Here is a 12,999-nt window from a genome sequence, read left to right as displayed (position 1 = left end):
GCCTCGAGCTACCGACGAGGCTGTCGCCGCCGGCTCCCTTCGCTCAGCTCGCCTCGCGCTCCTCTGCTCTCGCCCGCCTCGCCCTCAGCCTCGAGCGGCCCCCTCGAGCGCGCCATGAGCGACTGCGGCTCATCTGCGACCCCGTCGCTCAGCCCCACGCCGCCCCACGCGCTCGCCGTCGCGCAACAGCTCCCGCAAGATGTCGTCGCCCTCATCGCCCACCACCTCACCGTCGACGACTCTGAGCACCGCCACGACACGCTCGAGGACCGCCGAGACGACGCGAGGAGCTTCGCGCGCGTCTGCAAGGCGTGGAGAGCGGCGGGCACGGCGGCGGCCTGGCGCGAGGTCGAGCTCTTCCTCGGCATGGCGTTCTGGGTCGGCAAGCATCTCGAGACGTACCCACACCTGTTCAAGCACGTCGAGTCGATGAGCGTGTCCCTGTCGTACCTGAGCATCGCGCGAGCCGACGACGAGTCGCAGGACGTCGTCGCCTCGTGCCCTCGTCTTTCCCGCCTCGAGCTGCGCGTCGACCGCCAGGCGGGCTCATACCTCCAGGCGCTGCAAGACAAGACCGACCTGACCAAGCTCGTCGAGGTCGTCATCCAGACGGTCGACATGTCGTGGCAGTCGTGGCATCACTACGCCACCTTCGACCGCCTCGTCTCGGCAAACCTCGTGTTCGCCTTCGTTCGCGCTTGCCCCAACGTGCGGCGCTTCGCCTACATTGGCCACCAGGAGATCGTCAACGAGACGGCCGACGTGCCCCGCGGTCGTCGCATCAAGCTCGACGAGCTCACGCTCGACATCAAGGACACGAAGCTCGACTCCGAGACCGGCCGTCGCTCGTCGTCCATCCGCAGCAGGTTCCTCCTCCAGTTCGACCTCGGGCGCCTCGTCACCTTCAAGGCACACGTGAATCTGCGCGACGGCGACAACCTCGCTGCGCTCGACCGCATGGTCAACCTCGAGACGCTGCGCCTCGTCGACGACCACGGTCTCGACGTCGCCGCCCTCGACGCGCTCGGCGCGCGCCTCGTCCGCCTCGTCAAGTTGCGCGACGTCGACCTGTCGGCCGCACCCGAGGTCGAGTGCCCTACGAGCCCGGCCGTCCTCAAAGCCGTCGAGCGCCTCTTCAAGGCCCTCCCGGCGACGGTCGAGCGCCTCAGCCTGTCGGTCCCGCTGCCCGAGCCGCTCGCCGAAGCCTTGCTCGAGGGCAGCCCCGGCCTCGAGCACTTCCTGTCGCACGTCTACGACCCGCTCGACGTCCGGCCCGAGGCGAGCGAGATGCACTGGCGCAGGACGGTCTACGTGTCGGGCGACGAGATGGAGCAGCTCGACGTCGAGGACAACGAGAGCCTGTGAGGGAGCGGCACAAGGTGCGCCCACCTCTCTCTCGGTCTCGCGCGACCTCGTTCCTCAAGCGCTCACGCACGCTCCCCTTGCGCCGCAGGTCGCCTTTCTCGGGTCGGGCGGGACAGGAGCGTGGCAGGGCTTGCTGGAGCTTGACGTAGCGTAGTCTGGGTGCAATGTCTGTGCGAGGGCGACGACAGGCGAGCGCGAGAGCGAGCGAAAGAGGAGCAACGACTTGGCGAGAGCCACTTGGGCGAGACCTGCTCGCGCCGATGCTGCAGCACGTCGTCTTGAGTCTCTTGCACGTCGACAGCACACGCCGAGAGGGTCGTACGAGCGAGGCGACGAGGCGCAAGCAGAGAGAGCGCGAGCGAGGCGAGGCTTCGTGAGCTGCAAGGGGTTCGAGCGCTGCTGCAGCTTCGACTTGCGCTCGACAGCCCGCTCACGACTCGCTTTCGTTCTCTCGCAAGCTTCGTTCTCGTTCTCGCTCTCGCTCTCGCTCTCGCTTTCGCACGAGCAGCTCGTGCTCAGGGGAAACTCCTGCCGAGCTCGCTGGGCCGCACGTCTGCGTCGCGTTCCACCCTCGCATCCCTCCAGCTCTGAGCCCGTCTAACCAAACAGCCTCAAGCTCCCGACGTCGATCTGCCCTGCCCTCGGCGGCGCGACATCGTCGAGCGCCGGGTCGAGCGCCGGTGCGTCCGCGCCCTGCTGCTGCTGCTGCTGCTGCGGGAACGAGCGGCCGAGGAGCGACGCAAAGAGCTCGTCGACTTGCTCCTCGTGCCAGGTGCCTGTGGGCGACGAGGGAGGGATGTCAGGAATCGTGCTCGGGCTTGGTTTGCGTAACAGGGGGAGCGAGGCCGAGGTTGAAAGGAAGGGCAGAGAGAGAAGGGAAAAGAGGAGAGGAGGAGGACGACGACGACGAGGAGAAGGAGAAAGAGAAAAAGAGAGAGCCCAACTGACCAGCCTCGATGGGGATCATAAAGTTCTGCACCTTCTCGTGCACGTGGTACCGGATCTTGCGCCCTTTGCTCGCGCGCGTGTCGACGTTCTTCTTGACCTTCTTGCCGCGTGCGAGGGCCGTCGCGTGGCGCAGCTGGGTCAGGGTGGCGTCGTCTGCTCGAGGGCGAGTGCGGGTGCAGGTGCGGGTGAGGCGAGACGAGGAGGGGAAAGGTGGGGAGGGAGCGAGAGAGGAGGGGAGGAGAGGCGAGGAATGCGGGGAAATGAGAGGGCGAGGATGACAAGGTCAGTCACGGTTCGCAAGGAGCGACGGCACCAAGTCAGATGCGACGTCGACGACGGTGAAAGGATAGGCGAGCGAAAGAGGAGAAGGAGGGGAGGGAGGGGACGAAAGAAGGAAACGGAGAGACTCACCCAGGTCGAGCATGCGCGACTCGACGACGTCGCGCAGGAGCTGCTGGTAAAAGTCCGAGTCGTCGAAGCACTCGGCGTCGACCTCCTTTGCCGCGCCGCCCGCCTTGACCCTGTCCCCCTCGAGCGCGACCTCGGCGCCGTCCTCGACCGCACCCGCCGCCGCGTCCGCCGGCCGCCCAACGACAGCCCCCTCGCCCCTGCGCACCCTCGTGCGGCGCACGAGCCGCTCGCGCTCGCCTGCTGCGCCCGCCGCGCCGCCCGACGACGCGAGCGCGTGGTCGATCTGCGCGAGCGCGTTCTGGTTGACGGCCTTGAACTTTTTGTCCTTGGCGAGCGCGAGGCCGGACGCGGCGAGGACCTTGTCGGACCACTTGGACACGGTCGTGCGCAGGAACGGGTCGAAGCTGATGTTGAGGGAGCGGCCGGGGCGGGGCGGGAGGGAGAGGGGGCGAGGTCGAGGTGGCGAGGAGGGGGTCCGTGCGGCGAGCGTGGGGGAGGCAGGAGGTGCAGGGAAATGGACAGGAGAAGGAAGAGTGTCAGTCTCTGCAACCGTGTGCGGCGCGGGCTCGACAGCAAGCCCGAGGGACCGGGTCGCAGGCAAGAGTAGAGGGGGAGAACGAGCGACGCACGCAGTCTCGAGCGCAGCCAAGTCCTTGAGCGTCTCGTCGAGGTACGCGCCGGCATCGTCCGACGTGCGCTTGCGCTTGCGCGTCTGGCCAAAGTCGGCCGCGAGCTCGACCTTGTCGTTGGTCGCGAGGAGGGTCTGTGCGGCGGGAGGCGAGGCGAGGCGGGGCGGGGCGGGGCGCCGTGGGGCGAGATGTGGCAAGGCGACGCGATAAGAGAAAGAGAGAAGAGAGCAAGGGAGAAAGAAGGAGGTGTCAATGACCGTGCGCGAGAACGACGAGGCAAAAGAGAGAGCGAGCGGACGCACCTCGCGCAGCGCAAACAGCTCCTCGCTCAGCTCGCCCACCTCGTGCAGGACCTCGTCGCGCTCGTTGGCGACCTCGGCGAAGAGCGCGTCGGCGCCGTAGGCCGGCGGCGGGAGCAGGTTGGCGGCCGCGACGGCCTTCTGGACCTTGATGCGCGCCTCGAGGAGCGAGTCGCAGAAGGACTGTGGTTCGCGGCGAGGTGGGCGAGGTGCAGGAGGAGAAGGGAGAAGGAGAGGGTGAAAGAGAGGGTGAAAGAAGGCGTCAGTGGGCGCTTGAGGAGGGACGAGAGGGACGAAGGACGGGGAGGAAGGCGACGACGCACCAGCTGCTTCTTGACGTCGCGGCCCTTCTCGACATCGGCCGACGCGGCCTGCTTGAGCTGCTTGACCATGGCGCGGTCGTCGTGCGTCTTGGCGTTGGAGCCGGCCGGCGCAGCCGGTGCCGAGCGACGGGTGGTCGATGCTGGAGGCGCCATCGACGCGTCCTCGTCGTCCTCGTCCTCGTCCTCGTCGAGCTCCTCCTCCTCGTCGTCGTCCGACGCACCCTCGCCCTCGAGGTCCTCGAAGTCGCCCATCTCGTCCTCGTCCGAGTCGTCGTCCCCGCTCAACTCGCCATCGAGCTCCTCGTCCTCCTCCATCTCGTCCTCCTCCTCGTCGTTCTCGTCGTCGTCGCCGTAGAGAGCTGCGCGACTGCCCTTCTTGCCGTCGTACTTGGTGTCGAGGACGGCCTCGCCGCGCTTGCGGAGCTTGCTCGGGCTGCGGGACGGTCGGGGGGTCAGCGAGGGCGCGCACAAGGTCGGGCGAGGGTGGGGGGGACGGACCCGACGTCGACGTAGTCTGCGCGAGCTGCGTCTGCGGAATCGAGCGGTGCCGAGTCGTCGGCGTCGCCTGGAGCTGGGGTGCGGCCGTCGGCGTAGGTCGCGTAGGCGTCCTCGGGGTCAAAGTCTGTGGGCAGGGAGACAGTGAGCGAGGGTCGGTAAGGGCAGGGACGAAGTGGGGCGGACCTTGAGGAGCGGGCTGGGAGATCTGGGCGAGTTGCTGAGCGAGGGTGAGCTCTGGAGGAGGAGTGGGGCGAGGTCAGTCACAGGTGCGGGCGCGAGGGGAGTGGCTCGATTGGGAGGCTAGAGCTCACTGGCCATGTTGTGGGACTGGCGAGCTGCACAGCCGTGTGCGGTGAGGAGCGAGAGTGATCAAGCCGGGCGAACGAGAGCTCGAGCTCGTCGGCGATGGAACCAACACCGCCTCTCGCTCACCCTCCCTGACAAGCTAGCCACAAGCCATGCAGTCAATCGCACTACCCGCACTGCGCCTCGCCGCCACGCGCCGCACCCCTCGCCTCGCCCTCGCGTGGCCCTCCCCCCTCCCCCGCTCTCATCATCACCCTCGTCCGCTCCACTCTACCGCCCTCCGCCTCGACGAGCGACCAGCCTCAGCCTCACGCCCGCAAGTCCCGCTCAACAGTCCAACCGGCACCCCGATCGCCCAGATCGACCGCCGCCTGCGCATCACCTTCACCTGCACCGCCTCGCTCCCCTCACCCACCCCAGGCGCCGACCCGACCCCGTGCGGCCACCGCAGCTCGCACGAGTTCAGCAAGCGCAGCTACGACAAGGGCGTCGTCATCGTACAGTGCCCGGGCTGCAACAACCGCCACCTCATCGGTCCGCTCCCTCCCTCGTCCTCTCTCTCCCTCTCTCTCTCCCTCATCGCCCCTGACTCTCACTCCCACCCGCAGCCGACCACCTGCACTGGTTCCACTCGACGCCCTCGCCCGCTCACCCGACCGGCCTCCCCTTCGACCCCTCGCGCCCCAAGCGGGCCCGCACCGTCGAGGACCTCTTGCGCGAAAAGGGCGAACAGGTCCAGTGGGGCGCTCCGGCCGGCGAGGGCGGGCAGCTGAGGTGGCGCGTCAGCGAGAGGACCGAAGACGACGGCGGCACGACGGTCGAGGTCAAGCCCGTCGACGAGGGCGACGCCGACACGGGCGTCACGCTCGGCAGGCAGGACTAGACGCAGCTGTAGACCCGGCGGCGCAACCCAGAGCTGTACATAGACGTGCTCCCGACTCACTCTTTCGCGGCGAGAGAGACTCATTCTTCTTCTCGCTCGTCCTCCTGCTCTCGCACGCCCCGCTCTCGCTCTCCCGAGCTCGCTCGCACGCTTTGCAGAGAGAGGGGCATCTATCTGCGTCTGTTGCAGCGTCCCTCTAGTCAAAGCGGCGCACGCGCCTTTTCCCTTCTCGTCGTCGTCCTCGCGCCTCGTCCCGTCATGCTCCTCCACCTCGGCCTCGAACCGCTATGTACACGGCCCCTCTCTCTCGCTCTGCTACCTCACTCACGACGCCCGCTCAGCTCAGCTCAGGACGACGACGACGGCGCCGACGCGTCGGTCGCGGCGACCGAGCCGCCTCCTGCCGCCTTGGTCTTGGCCGCCTCGTCGCGCTGCTTGCCGAGGATCTTGCTCGAGACCTGCGGCGGCGGGCGAGTGGCGCAGAGTCGGTTCTGGGGCAAACACGAGAGGGAGAGAGAGAGAGAGGAGGGACGCACGTTCTTGATGTTGAGGTCTGCGCGCTGGATCCCGAGCTTCTTTGCGCGCTCGTACGCGACGAGGGCCTCGTCGAGCTCGCCCGTCGCCTCGAGGACGGCGGCCAAGTTGAAGCACACCTCGCCGTCGTCCGGGTTGACCATGAGGGCCTTCTGGAGGTGGTCGAGCGCCTTGTCCGGCTGCGGCGGCTGGCTCAGGATGTAGGCCGCGCCGAGGTTGGTGTGCGTGTCGGCGAGGATGACCTGGGCCGGCGTGAGCTCGGGGAGGGGCGCGAGCGGGTCGGGCAGGGTCGGCTTGACGCCCGTCGGCGTGTGCGACAGCGACAGCTCGAACGACGAGATGGCCGACGCGAGGTCCTGCAGCTGGTACCTGCGGGTTTTGCCGGGTCAGCTCGACGCGCCCCTCGAGAGTGCGCTCAAGAGGTGGACGCACTGGACGACGCCGAGATTGTAGTAGCCTGTGTGGTGCGAGGGCGTGAGTCTCGTCGAGGTGCGAGTGCGAGGAGGAGGACGAGGGCGCACCGATCGACGTCTGCTTGATCTCGACGCTCTTCTTGTAGTGAGCGAGGGCGGTCTGGAAGTCGCCCTTGGAAAGGGCGTCGGTGCCGTCGTCGAGCTCGTGCTGGGCTGCAACTTCTTGAGGGTCCATGGTGCTCGAGTGCGGGGTCGTGCTCGACGCGAAGCCTGTTGCGGGTGAGGGGGAGCGGGTCAGGTCTCGAGTGTGCGTGCGTGTGTGTGGGCGAGACGCACGCTGGGCGAGGCGAGAGGGAGGAGCTCGAGTCGAGGCGGTCGAGGTGCGAGGGAGGACGGCGGCGAGGCGAGTAGTGGACGAGGGGACTGCGAGGTGGGACGAGTGGCGGGATGCGGTGCGGGCGAGGGTGCGCAGCATCTGGCGAGTGCAAGGATGCAGTGCGAGGTCCAGCTGGTCGTCGCTGTCGTCGTCGTTGTCATCGCCTCGACGCTCGTTCGCCGGACCTCTCGGAGAGAACTCACCCTCTCTCCCCTCCACTCTCGCCTCGAGCACAGCAGCATCACCTCATCACCATGCTCTCTGCCCTTCGCACCTCCCCCTCGGTCCTCCTCCGCTCGGCCGCCACCCGCCCTCTCGCCTCCCCATCGGCCCTCCGCCTCATCGCTCAGCGCCGCAACCTCTCCGACGACGCTCGCCGCAAGATCGACAATGTGAGCCACACCCATTCTCCACCTCTCTCCAACCCGAGCTCACCCACACTCCAACCCCAACAGGTCGTGTCGTCCAACCCGCTCGTCCTCTTCATGAAGGGCACCCCGCAGATGCCTCAGTGCGGCTTCTCGCGCGCCGTGTGCCAGATCCTCGAGGTCAACGGCGTCCCAGAGTCCAAGATCGTCGCCTTCAACTGCCTCGAGGACCAGGAGCTGCGCGAGGGCATCAAGGAGTACAGGTGCGCCGCCCACCCTCTCTCTCCCCTCAGCCGCCCTCTTCTCCTGCCGCCCACACAGCCCCCCCCCTCCCCACTGACCCCCTTCTGCCCCCGCGCAGCTCGTGGCCGACCATCCCGCAGCTTTACCTCGGCGGCGAGTTCGTCGGCGGGTGCGACATCGCCCTCCAGCTGCACCAGTCGGGCGAGCTCGAAAAGCTCCTCGTCGAGCAGGGCGTCATCGACGCCGACCCGAGCGACAAGGTCCAGGCGGGCGATGCCGCGGCCAACAAGTGAGCGGGACGAGCGAGGGACCGAGGGGGCGAGGGAGGGGAGCGAGAGCCGACGAGGTTGTAGACCGGCGCGCATACGCAGAAACTCTCGGTCGTTGTACATGTCCATGTCGACCCGGCACGAGAGAGGCGAGAGCCCCGAGAGGGACGAGCCTCGCTGCGGGCCGGACGAACGACGAGGCCCGACCGCGGCTCGTGCGCGAGAAACCGACAGCCGCTCTCACTGGCCAGCGCTCGCCGAGCCAGGCGCAGCTCTCGAGAGCCTGACCGAGGAGACAAGAAGATCGTGGCTGCGTTGCGGGTGCGCGACGAGCCGTGCGAGGTGCGGTGCGAGGGGTGCAGGGCGTGCGAGGTCTACTGCGGATGCGGGAGGCGCGAGGGTATGTCTATGTGCGGCGGGCCGGTGCGGTGCGGTGCGGTGCGCGAGGCAGAGTCGAGGCGACGACGAGGGAGGGAGGGAGGACGAGGGCCGGGGCGGGTCGAGCGGCAGAGGGCGGTGGGCGAAGACGACGCGAGAAGCCGTCAGGGCGGCGCGTCGTGCTCGTGTGCGGCGTCGGGCTGCGCGAGTCGAGGTCAGGAGTCTGCTCGCAGAGAAAGAGAGAAAGAAAGAGGGAGAGAACCGGCCGACGCACCGTGACAAGCCCCTGCTCGAGCGCGCCCCACTCCCTCTCGCCCTCGTCGACCCACTCCTCGACCCGCCTCAGCAAGCCCTCGCGCCACGCCCTCCCGCCCTCGCCGGTGCCCCACGTGCGCTCCATCGTGAGCCCGACAGCGCGCGCAACCGTCCGCCGCGCCTTGCGCTCCGTCGTCATCGTCGCCGGCACTGGCAGCCGCCGCTCGGGCCCCTCGTGGTGGCGCACGGCGCCGGCGCCGGCACAGCCGGGCGGCGGCGACGCACGCTGCAGGCGCGCGACCCAATCGAGGAGCCAGTCGAGCCGGGCGCGCACGTCGTCCTGCGCCGCGAGCGCGCCAGGCTCGGACCCGGCGTTCGACTCGGCGAGCAGCGCCGCGCGCACGAGCGCGCCCGCGGCGTCGACCCGGCGCAGGAGCGGCTGGTCGGCTCGCCCCTTCTGCGGGAGCTGCGGCTGCTCGACGCCGGTCGCCGAGCCCGGCGGCGGCGAGAGCGCGAGCGCTCCGAGCGCGGGCTCGTGCGGCCCGCCGCGCAGCGCCGCGTCGTGCTCCTTGCACTGGAGCAGGACGTCGCACGCATCACGCACGGCGTCGAAGCGCGGTATGGCGTCCTTGCGCGCCGGGTTGGCCGGGTCGAACGCCCCGCCGAGGGCGAGGAGTGCGGCGCGCAGGACGTGCGTCGAGAGGCCGAGACGGCGGGTCGAGGGTGGGACGGCGGGCGAGGGAGGGATGCGCGACAGGGTCGACAGGGTGACGGAGAGGAGGGTGTGCAGGCGTTCGAGCGGGGCGAGCGGGTCGTCGACCGCCGACGAGGAAAGGTGCGAGCGACGGCGGCCGTGCTGCGCGGCGGCGAGCGCGTCGAGGTGCGCCGAGGCGAGGCGGAACAGGACGGACGACTGGCGCAGGCGCAGGCGAGGGAGCGCGGTCGTGGCGAGGAGCGGGTCGGATGCCGTCGAGTGCGTCAGGTCGAGGAGGAGGAGGTACAGCTGCGACGCCGACGCGAGGGGCGAGGCTGCAGGTGGGACGTAGGTCGAGGTCGAGGTCGAGGGACGAGGGGAGGAAGGGCCGTCGTGCGACCGGGCACGGACGAGGAGGAACCGGATTGCGATGTGCAGCACCTGCGCTCGCCGCTCGAGCTCGACCCACTCGGGCCGCCGCGACGACGGGCCTGCTCGTGCCGCTGCTCGAGCGACGTCGACAGAGGGCGCGGCGAGAGCGTCGCCAAGCGAGGCGACGAGCCGCTCGACGTCCTCCTCGACCTGGCGGTACAGCGGGTCGTCGAGCTCGAGGTGCTCGCTTGCCTCGAGCCGCTCGAGCGACGACTCGAGGAGCGCGAGCGCGACGACCTCGCCCTCGTCCTCCTCGGCCGCGCGCAGCTCGTCCATGAAGGCGCGCAGCTGGGCGTGCACCCGCTCGGCGCGCGACGGGCTCAGCCTCGGCGCCGCGTCCTCGACGCGCCGCTGCAGCGTGCCCATGCGCCGCGCGAGGAACGCGAGGACGTGCGACTCGCCGAGCCGCTCGTCACGCCGCTCATCGCCACCGGGCTCGTCCTCCTCGTCCTGCCGCGCCGTCCTCGCCCGCACGTACGCGTCCCAGTCCGCCTCGCCGCGCTCGTGCGCCCCGACCCTGCTCGCCCGAAAGGCGCGGTACAGCCCGAGGAAGCGCTCGAGAGCCCGTGCAGGGTCGGCGCCCGCCCGGAGCCGCACCGCGAGCGACTGCATCCACGCCGGCTCGGCGTCTCCCCGGTCGAGCCCGAGCCCGGCGCCGAGCCGCAGCGCCCTCGCCGCCTTGCCGTCCGGTGGCTGCGGCTGCTGGCTCTTCCGCGACAGGCGGAAAGCGCGCTTGGCGGCGGCGTGCGGCTCGAGCGAGAAGAAGGCGCGGTCGAGCTCCTTTGCGCTCGAGACGTCGCCGAGGTGCAGCTGGAGGCGCATCGTTTGCGCGACGAGGTGCACGACCTGGCGCTCGATCCAGGGCGGAAGCTGCGGTGCTGCGCCCTCGAGGTCGTCGTCGGCGCGCGCCTTGCCCTTGCCCTTGCGGTCCGAAGAGGCGGCGGGGGCGGCGGCGGTCGTGGCGGCCGCAGCGGCTCTGGCGCGCGCGTGGCGGAGGAGGGCGTAGATCTGGGCGCACGCTGTGCGGCGCTGGACGAGCTCGTGTTCGAGGTGGGTCGACAGTTGCTGGCGGAGCGGCGGTGGTTTTGCGACCGGGTCGGGGCGAGCGAGAGGTCGCAGGAGGTCGCGGACACGCTGCACGGTCGGCCACACCGAGTCGCGGTACTGCTCGAGGCGCTCCTGGCTCGTCGAGGGCTGTGGGCGGGCCGAGGGTTTTCTGTTGCGGCGGCGGTCGAGGCGAGGAGGAGATGGAGGTCGTGGCCGCGGCGCAGCAGCTGCAGCCGGGCGGGGAGGGTCGGGAGGGCGAGGTACGGGTACTGGAGCCCATCGCTTGACGCGCATCAGGCTGCATCCACGACCGCCCAGCTCTACGAGCGAGAGCCAGCCAGCTCGCCTCCGCCTCGCGCTCCGAGTCCTCGTCGCCAACTCAACCTCGCGCTCTGGCGCTCTGTACATGCAGTCGCTCAAGAAGCACACTGAGAGAGCCTCACGAGAGAGCGCGCTGCGTGCGCCAAGCTCTGCTCTGCTGGTCCGCTTCCTCTCTCGAGCGTTCTCGCTCCGGCTCGAGCACGGCGAGCAGTGTCTGTGTCTAAATGCAGCGCCGATGACCCCAACCAGAGCGTCGAGCTCCCTCGCCGCAGCCGCACGCCGGCGGAACCCGTCCTCCTCCTCGTGGACGAAAGCGCTCAGAGGTTGAAGAGCTTCTTGAGCTCCGCCTGCGTGTCCTCGGGCTTGGTGACGGCGTGGCCGATCGTGCGCGGGTCCTCGTAGATCTCGTAGTCGTTGCCGCCTGCGAGGCACGGGCGGAGAAAGGGTCAGTCTCGAAGGCGAACGAGGCGCAAGGGCAGGAAGGAGAGGAGCGAGGCGACGTACCCTCGAACGTCTTGTCGCCGAAAAAGTGGATCTCGTTGAAGCCCTCGGCCTCGACGTGGCCGAGCGCGAAACGCTTGTCCCAGCCATTCGGGCTGCGGGAGGGGGATACGAGGTTAGGGGCGCGCGCGGGACCAAGGCGACGGCGAGGACGCACAAGACGTCGAACGAGATCTGGCCGCCGATCGAGTAGGTGAGGTTCCAGTCGGGGAACTCGGCCTTGAGCGCCTCGATGAGCTTGGCGCGGACCTTGTGCTCCTTGTCGTACTTCTCGAACTCGTCGCGCTCGTTGACCCTGCAAATGCGAGCGAGTCAGTGCAGGCGCCGAGAGGGAGGGTACAGGAAGAGACGCACGAGGCGTTACGGCCGATGGGCGAGACGCTGCAGGTGAGAGAGCAAAGAGGGTCAGGGCCGTGGAGAAAGAGAATGGGGGGCAGAAGGACGCACTTGACCATGCCGTTCCGGAACTCCATGAAGGTACCGCTGCATCGCCGTCAAAGGGTCAGTCACGGCTCATCGTGAGGACAAGGACCGATGGGACGCACCGCTTGATGGGGATGTCGAGGTCGGCGATGTGGTGGAGGACGAAGCGGACGAGCTGCTTGTACTTGTCCTCGCCGAGGTACTTGATGAAGCTCTGGCTCTCGAGCGGCTTGCCGAGCTTGATGGCCGTCAGGCCGTTCTCGGCGAAGCAGTAGTCAAAGTCGCCGGTGACTGCACAAGAGGGAAGGGAGGAAAAGAGAGTGTGAGCGGGCGGTACACCGAGGGAGGGGGACGACGGGAGACACGTCGAGAGGGGGACGCACTGTCCTGGCCGTGGATCGCGAGCTGCTCGGTGATCTTGGCGAGGTCCGAGCCGCCGACAAAGCCAATGACAGCCTTCTGGCGGACCTGCTTGAGGACCTCGAGCATGGCGGGCGAGGCGGTCTGCGAGCAGGGTGCGACGAGTCAGCTCCTGGCGGGCAGTGCGAGGAAGAGGGATATGGACGCACGCGACGGGCAGGCGAAAGGGTGCCGTCGACATCTGCAAGGTGTCGGGGGAAGTGGGCGAGGAGGAGAAGGTCAGTCAAGGAGCTCGAATCGCGCTCGTGGACCTGCTGCCGCCACTCCATGGCCCTCGAAGAAGCTCAAGATGCACGGCGACCCGCTTGGCGCGTCCTGCGAGCCGTGTAGGCCCGCCCGGAAACCCCTCTCGTCGACGCGTCCAGGCGTGGCCCGCTCCTCGAGCTGCGGCGCCCCTGCTGCGCCCGCTACCAGCCGTGTGGCTAGCTGCGGCACATCTCGCGGCTGCAGAGCGCGCCGTACGCCGGCTGCGCGCTCGGCGGGAGAGCGGACGCGGGCTCGTGCAAGTTGGCGAAGTGGGCGGGTTCCTCCTCGAGTTGGCGACGGGGACTGACCGAAGAGGCAGAGGATCTCGCCCTGGGGGCGGCTGGCAAACTCGGCGGTGGCAGGCATGGTGGGAGAGAGCGACGGTGGTGGGTGTTGGTCGAAGAAGGAGGAGGAGGA

The 12,999-nt window shown here is 69.0% G+C and overlaps 7 protein-coding genes across 7 annotated transcripts; 3 read left to right on the top strand and 4 right to left on the bottom strand.

Annotated features, from left to right (window-relative positions):
* Positions 1-229: 229 nt before the first annotated feature.
* Positions 230-1,546, top strand: RHOBADRAFT_66549 (uncharacterized protein). The gene is made up of 2 exons (XM_018419006.1): positions 230-1,379; positions 1,454-1,546. The coding sequence occupies exon 1, from the start codon at positions 367-369 to the stop codon at positions 1,363-1,365; it is 999 nt and encodes a 332-aa protein (XP_018270238.1). The 5' UTR covers positions 230-366; the 3' UTR covers positions 1,366-1,379; positions 1,454-1,546.
* Positions 1,547-1,903: 357 nt separating this feature from the next.
* On the bottom strand, positions 1,904-4,791 carry RHOBADRAFT_54041 (uncharacterized protein; the record flags this gene model as incomplete). Its single annotated transcript, XM_018417124.1, has 9 exons — positions 1,904-2,141; positions 2,314-2,466; positions 2,725-3,128; positions 3,354-3,487; positions 3,656-3,835; positions 3,976-4,408; positions 4,474-4,597; positions 4,657-4,707; positions 4,785-4,791. 9 exons carry the CDS (start codon positions 4,789-4,791, stop codon positions 1,963-1,965), a joined length of 1,665 nt encoding a protein of 554 aa, XP_018270237.1. The 3' UTR covers positions 1,904-1,962.
* Positions 4,792-4,931: 140 nt separating this feature from the next.
* Positions 4,932-5,662, top strand: RHOBADRAFT_44671 (uncharacterized protein; the record flags this gene model as incomplete). Its single annotated transcript, XM_018414462.1, has 3 exons — positions 4,932-4,999; positions 5,114-5,313; positions 5,388-5,662. 3 exons carry the CDS (start codon positions 4,932-4,934, stop codon positions 5,660-5,662), a joined length of 543 nt encoding a protein of 180 aa, XP_018270236.1.
* Positions 5,663-6,009: 347 nt separating this feature from the next.
* On the bottom strand, positions 6,010-7,084 carry RHOBADRAFT_44670 (uncharacterized protein; the record flags this gene model as incomplete). The annotated part of the gene is made up of 5 exons (XM_018414461.1): positions 6,010-6,120; positions 6,199-6,565; positions 6,629-6,653; positions 6,718-6,879; positions 6,946-7,084. The coding sequence occupies 5 exons, from the start codon at positions 7,082-7,084 to the stop codon at positions 6,010-6,012; spliced, it is 804 nt and encodes a 267-aa protein (XP_018270235.1).
* Positions 7,085-7,239: 155 nt separating this feature from the next.
* On the top strand, positions 7,240-7,889 carry RHOBADRAFT_44669 (uncharacterized protein; the record flags this gene model as incomplete). Its single annotated transcript, XM_018414460.1, has 3 exons — positions 7,240-7,377; positions 7,441-7,616; positions 7,715-7,889. 3 exons carry the CDS (start codon positions 7,240-7,242, stop codon positions 7,887-7,889), a joined length of 489 nt encoding a protein of 162 aa, XP_018270234.1.
* A 468-nt stretch (positions 7,890-8,357) lies between these two features.
* On the bottom strand, positions 8,358-10,972 carry RHOBADRAFT_54037 (uncharacterized protein). Its single transcript, XM_018417123.1, has 2 exons — positions 8,518-10,972; positions 8,358-8,443 (listed from the first exon to the last, which is right to left on the bottom strand). Exons 1-2 carry the CDS (start codon positions 10,963-10,965, stop codon positions 8,408-8,410), a joined length of 2,484 nt encoding a protein of 827 aa, XP_018270233.1. The 5' UTR covers positions 10,966-10,972; the 3' UTR covers positions 8,358-8,407.
* Positions 10,973-11,189: 217 nt separating this feature from the next.
* On the bottom strand, positions 11,190-12,977 carry RHOBADRAFT_66547 (uncharacterized protein). Its single transcript, XM_018419005.1, has 9 exons — positions 12,891-12,977; positions 12,486-12,517; positions 12,300-12,420; positions 12,039-12,207; positions 11,941-11,976; positions 11,848-11,874; positions 11,651-11,788; positions 11,497-11,588; positions 11,190-11,413 (listed from the first exon to the last, which is right to left on the bottom strand). The coding sequence occupies exons 1-9, from the start codon at positions 12,946-12,948 to the stop codon at positions 11,310-11,312; spliced, it is 777 nt and encodes a 258-aa protein (XP_018270232.1). The 5' UTR covers positions 12,949-12,977; the 3' UTR covers positions 11,190-11,309.
* Positions 12,978-12,999: the final 22 nt, after the last annotated feature.

The sequence above is a fragment of the Rhodotorula graminis genome, assembly GCF_001329695.1.
Source record: "Rhodotorula graminis WP1 unplaced genomic scaffold RHOBAscaffold_8, whole genome shotgun sequence".
In the NCBI taxonomy this organism is placed as follows: Eukaryota; Fungi; Basidiomycota; class Microbotryomycetes; order Sporidiobolales; family Sporidiobolaceae; genus Rhodotorula; species Rhodotorula graminis.
This window is presented reverse-complemented; position numbering and strand designations above follow the sequence as displayed.

What these genes read in the sequence shown, in the direction of transcription:
- RHOBADRAFT_66549 (XM_018419006.1), top strand. Translation starts at nt 367, where the DNA reads ATGGCGTTCTGGGTCGGCAAGCATCTCGAGACGTACCCACACCTGTTC.
- RHOBADRAFT_54037 (XM_018417123.1), bottom strand. Translation starts at nt 10,965, where the DNA reads ATGCGCGTCAAGCGATGGGCTCCAGTACCCGTACCTCGCCCTCCCGAC. An exon ending in TCGAGCAGGGGCTTGTCACG is followed by an intron (nt 8,444 to 8,517) that starts GTGCGTCGGCCG and finishes CGACTCGCGCAG; the next exon opens with CCCGACGCCGCACACGAGCA.
- RHOBADRAFT_66547 (XM_018419005.1), bottom strand. Translation starts at nt 12,948, where the DNA reads ATGCCTGCCACCGCCGAGTTTGCCAGCCGCCCCCAGGGCGAGATCCTC. An exon ending in CCCTTTCGCCTGCCCGTCGC is followed by an intron (nt 12,421 to 12,485) that starts GTGCGTCCATAT and finishes CCCTGCTCGCAG; the next exon opens with ACCGCCTCGCCCGCCATGCT. An exon ending in CAGATCTCGTTCGACGTCTT is followed by an intron (nt 11,589 to 11,650) that starts GTGCGTCCTCGC and finishes CCCCTCCCGCAG; the next exon opens with CCCGAATGGCTGGGACAAGC.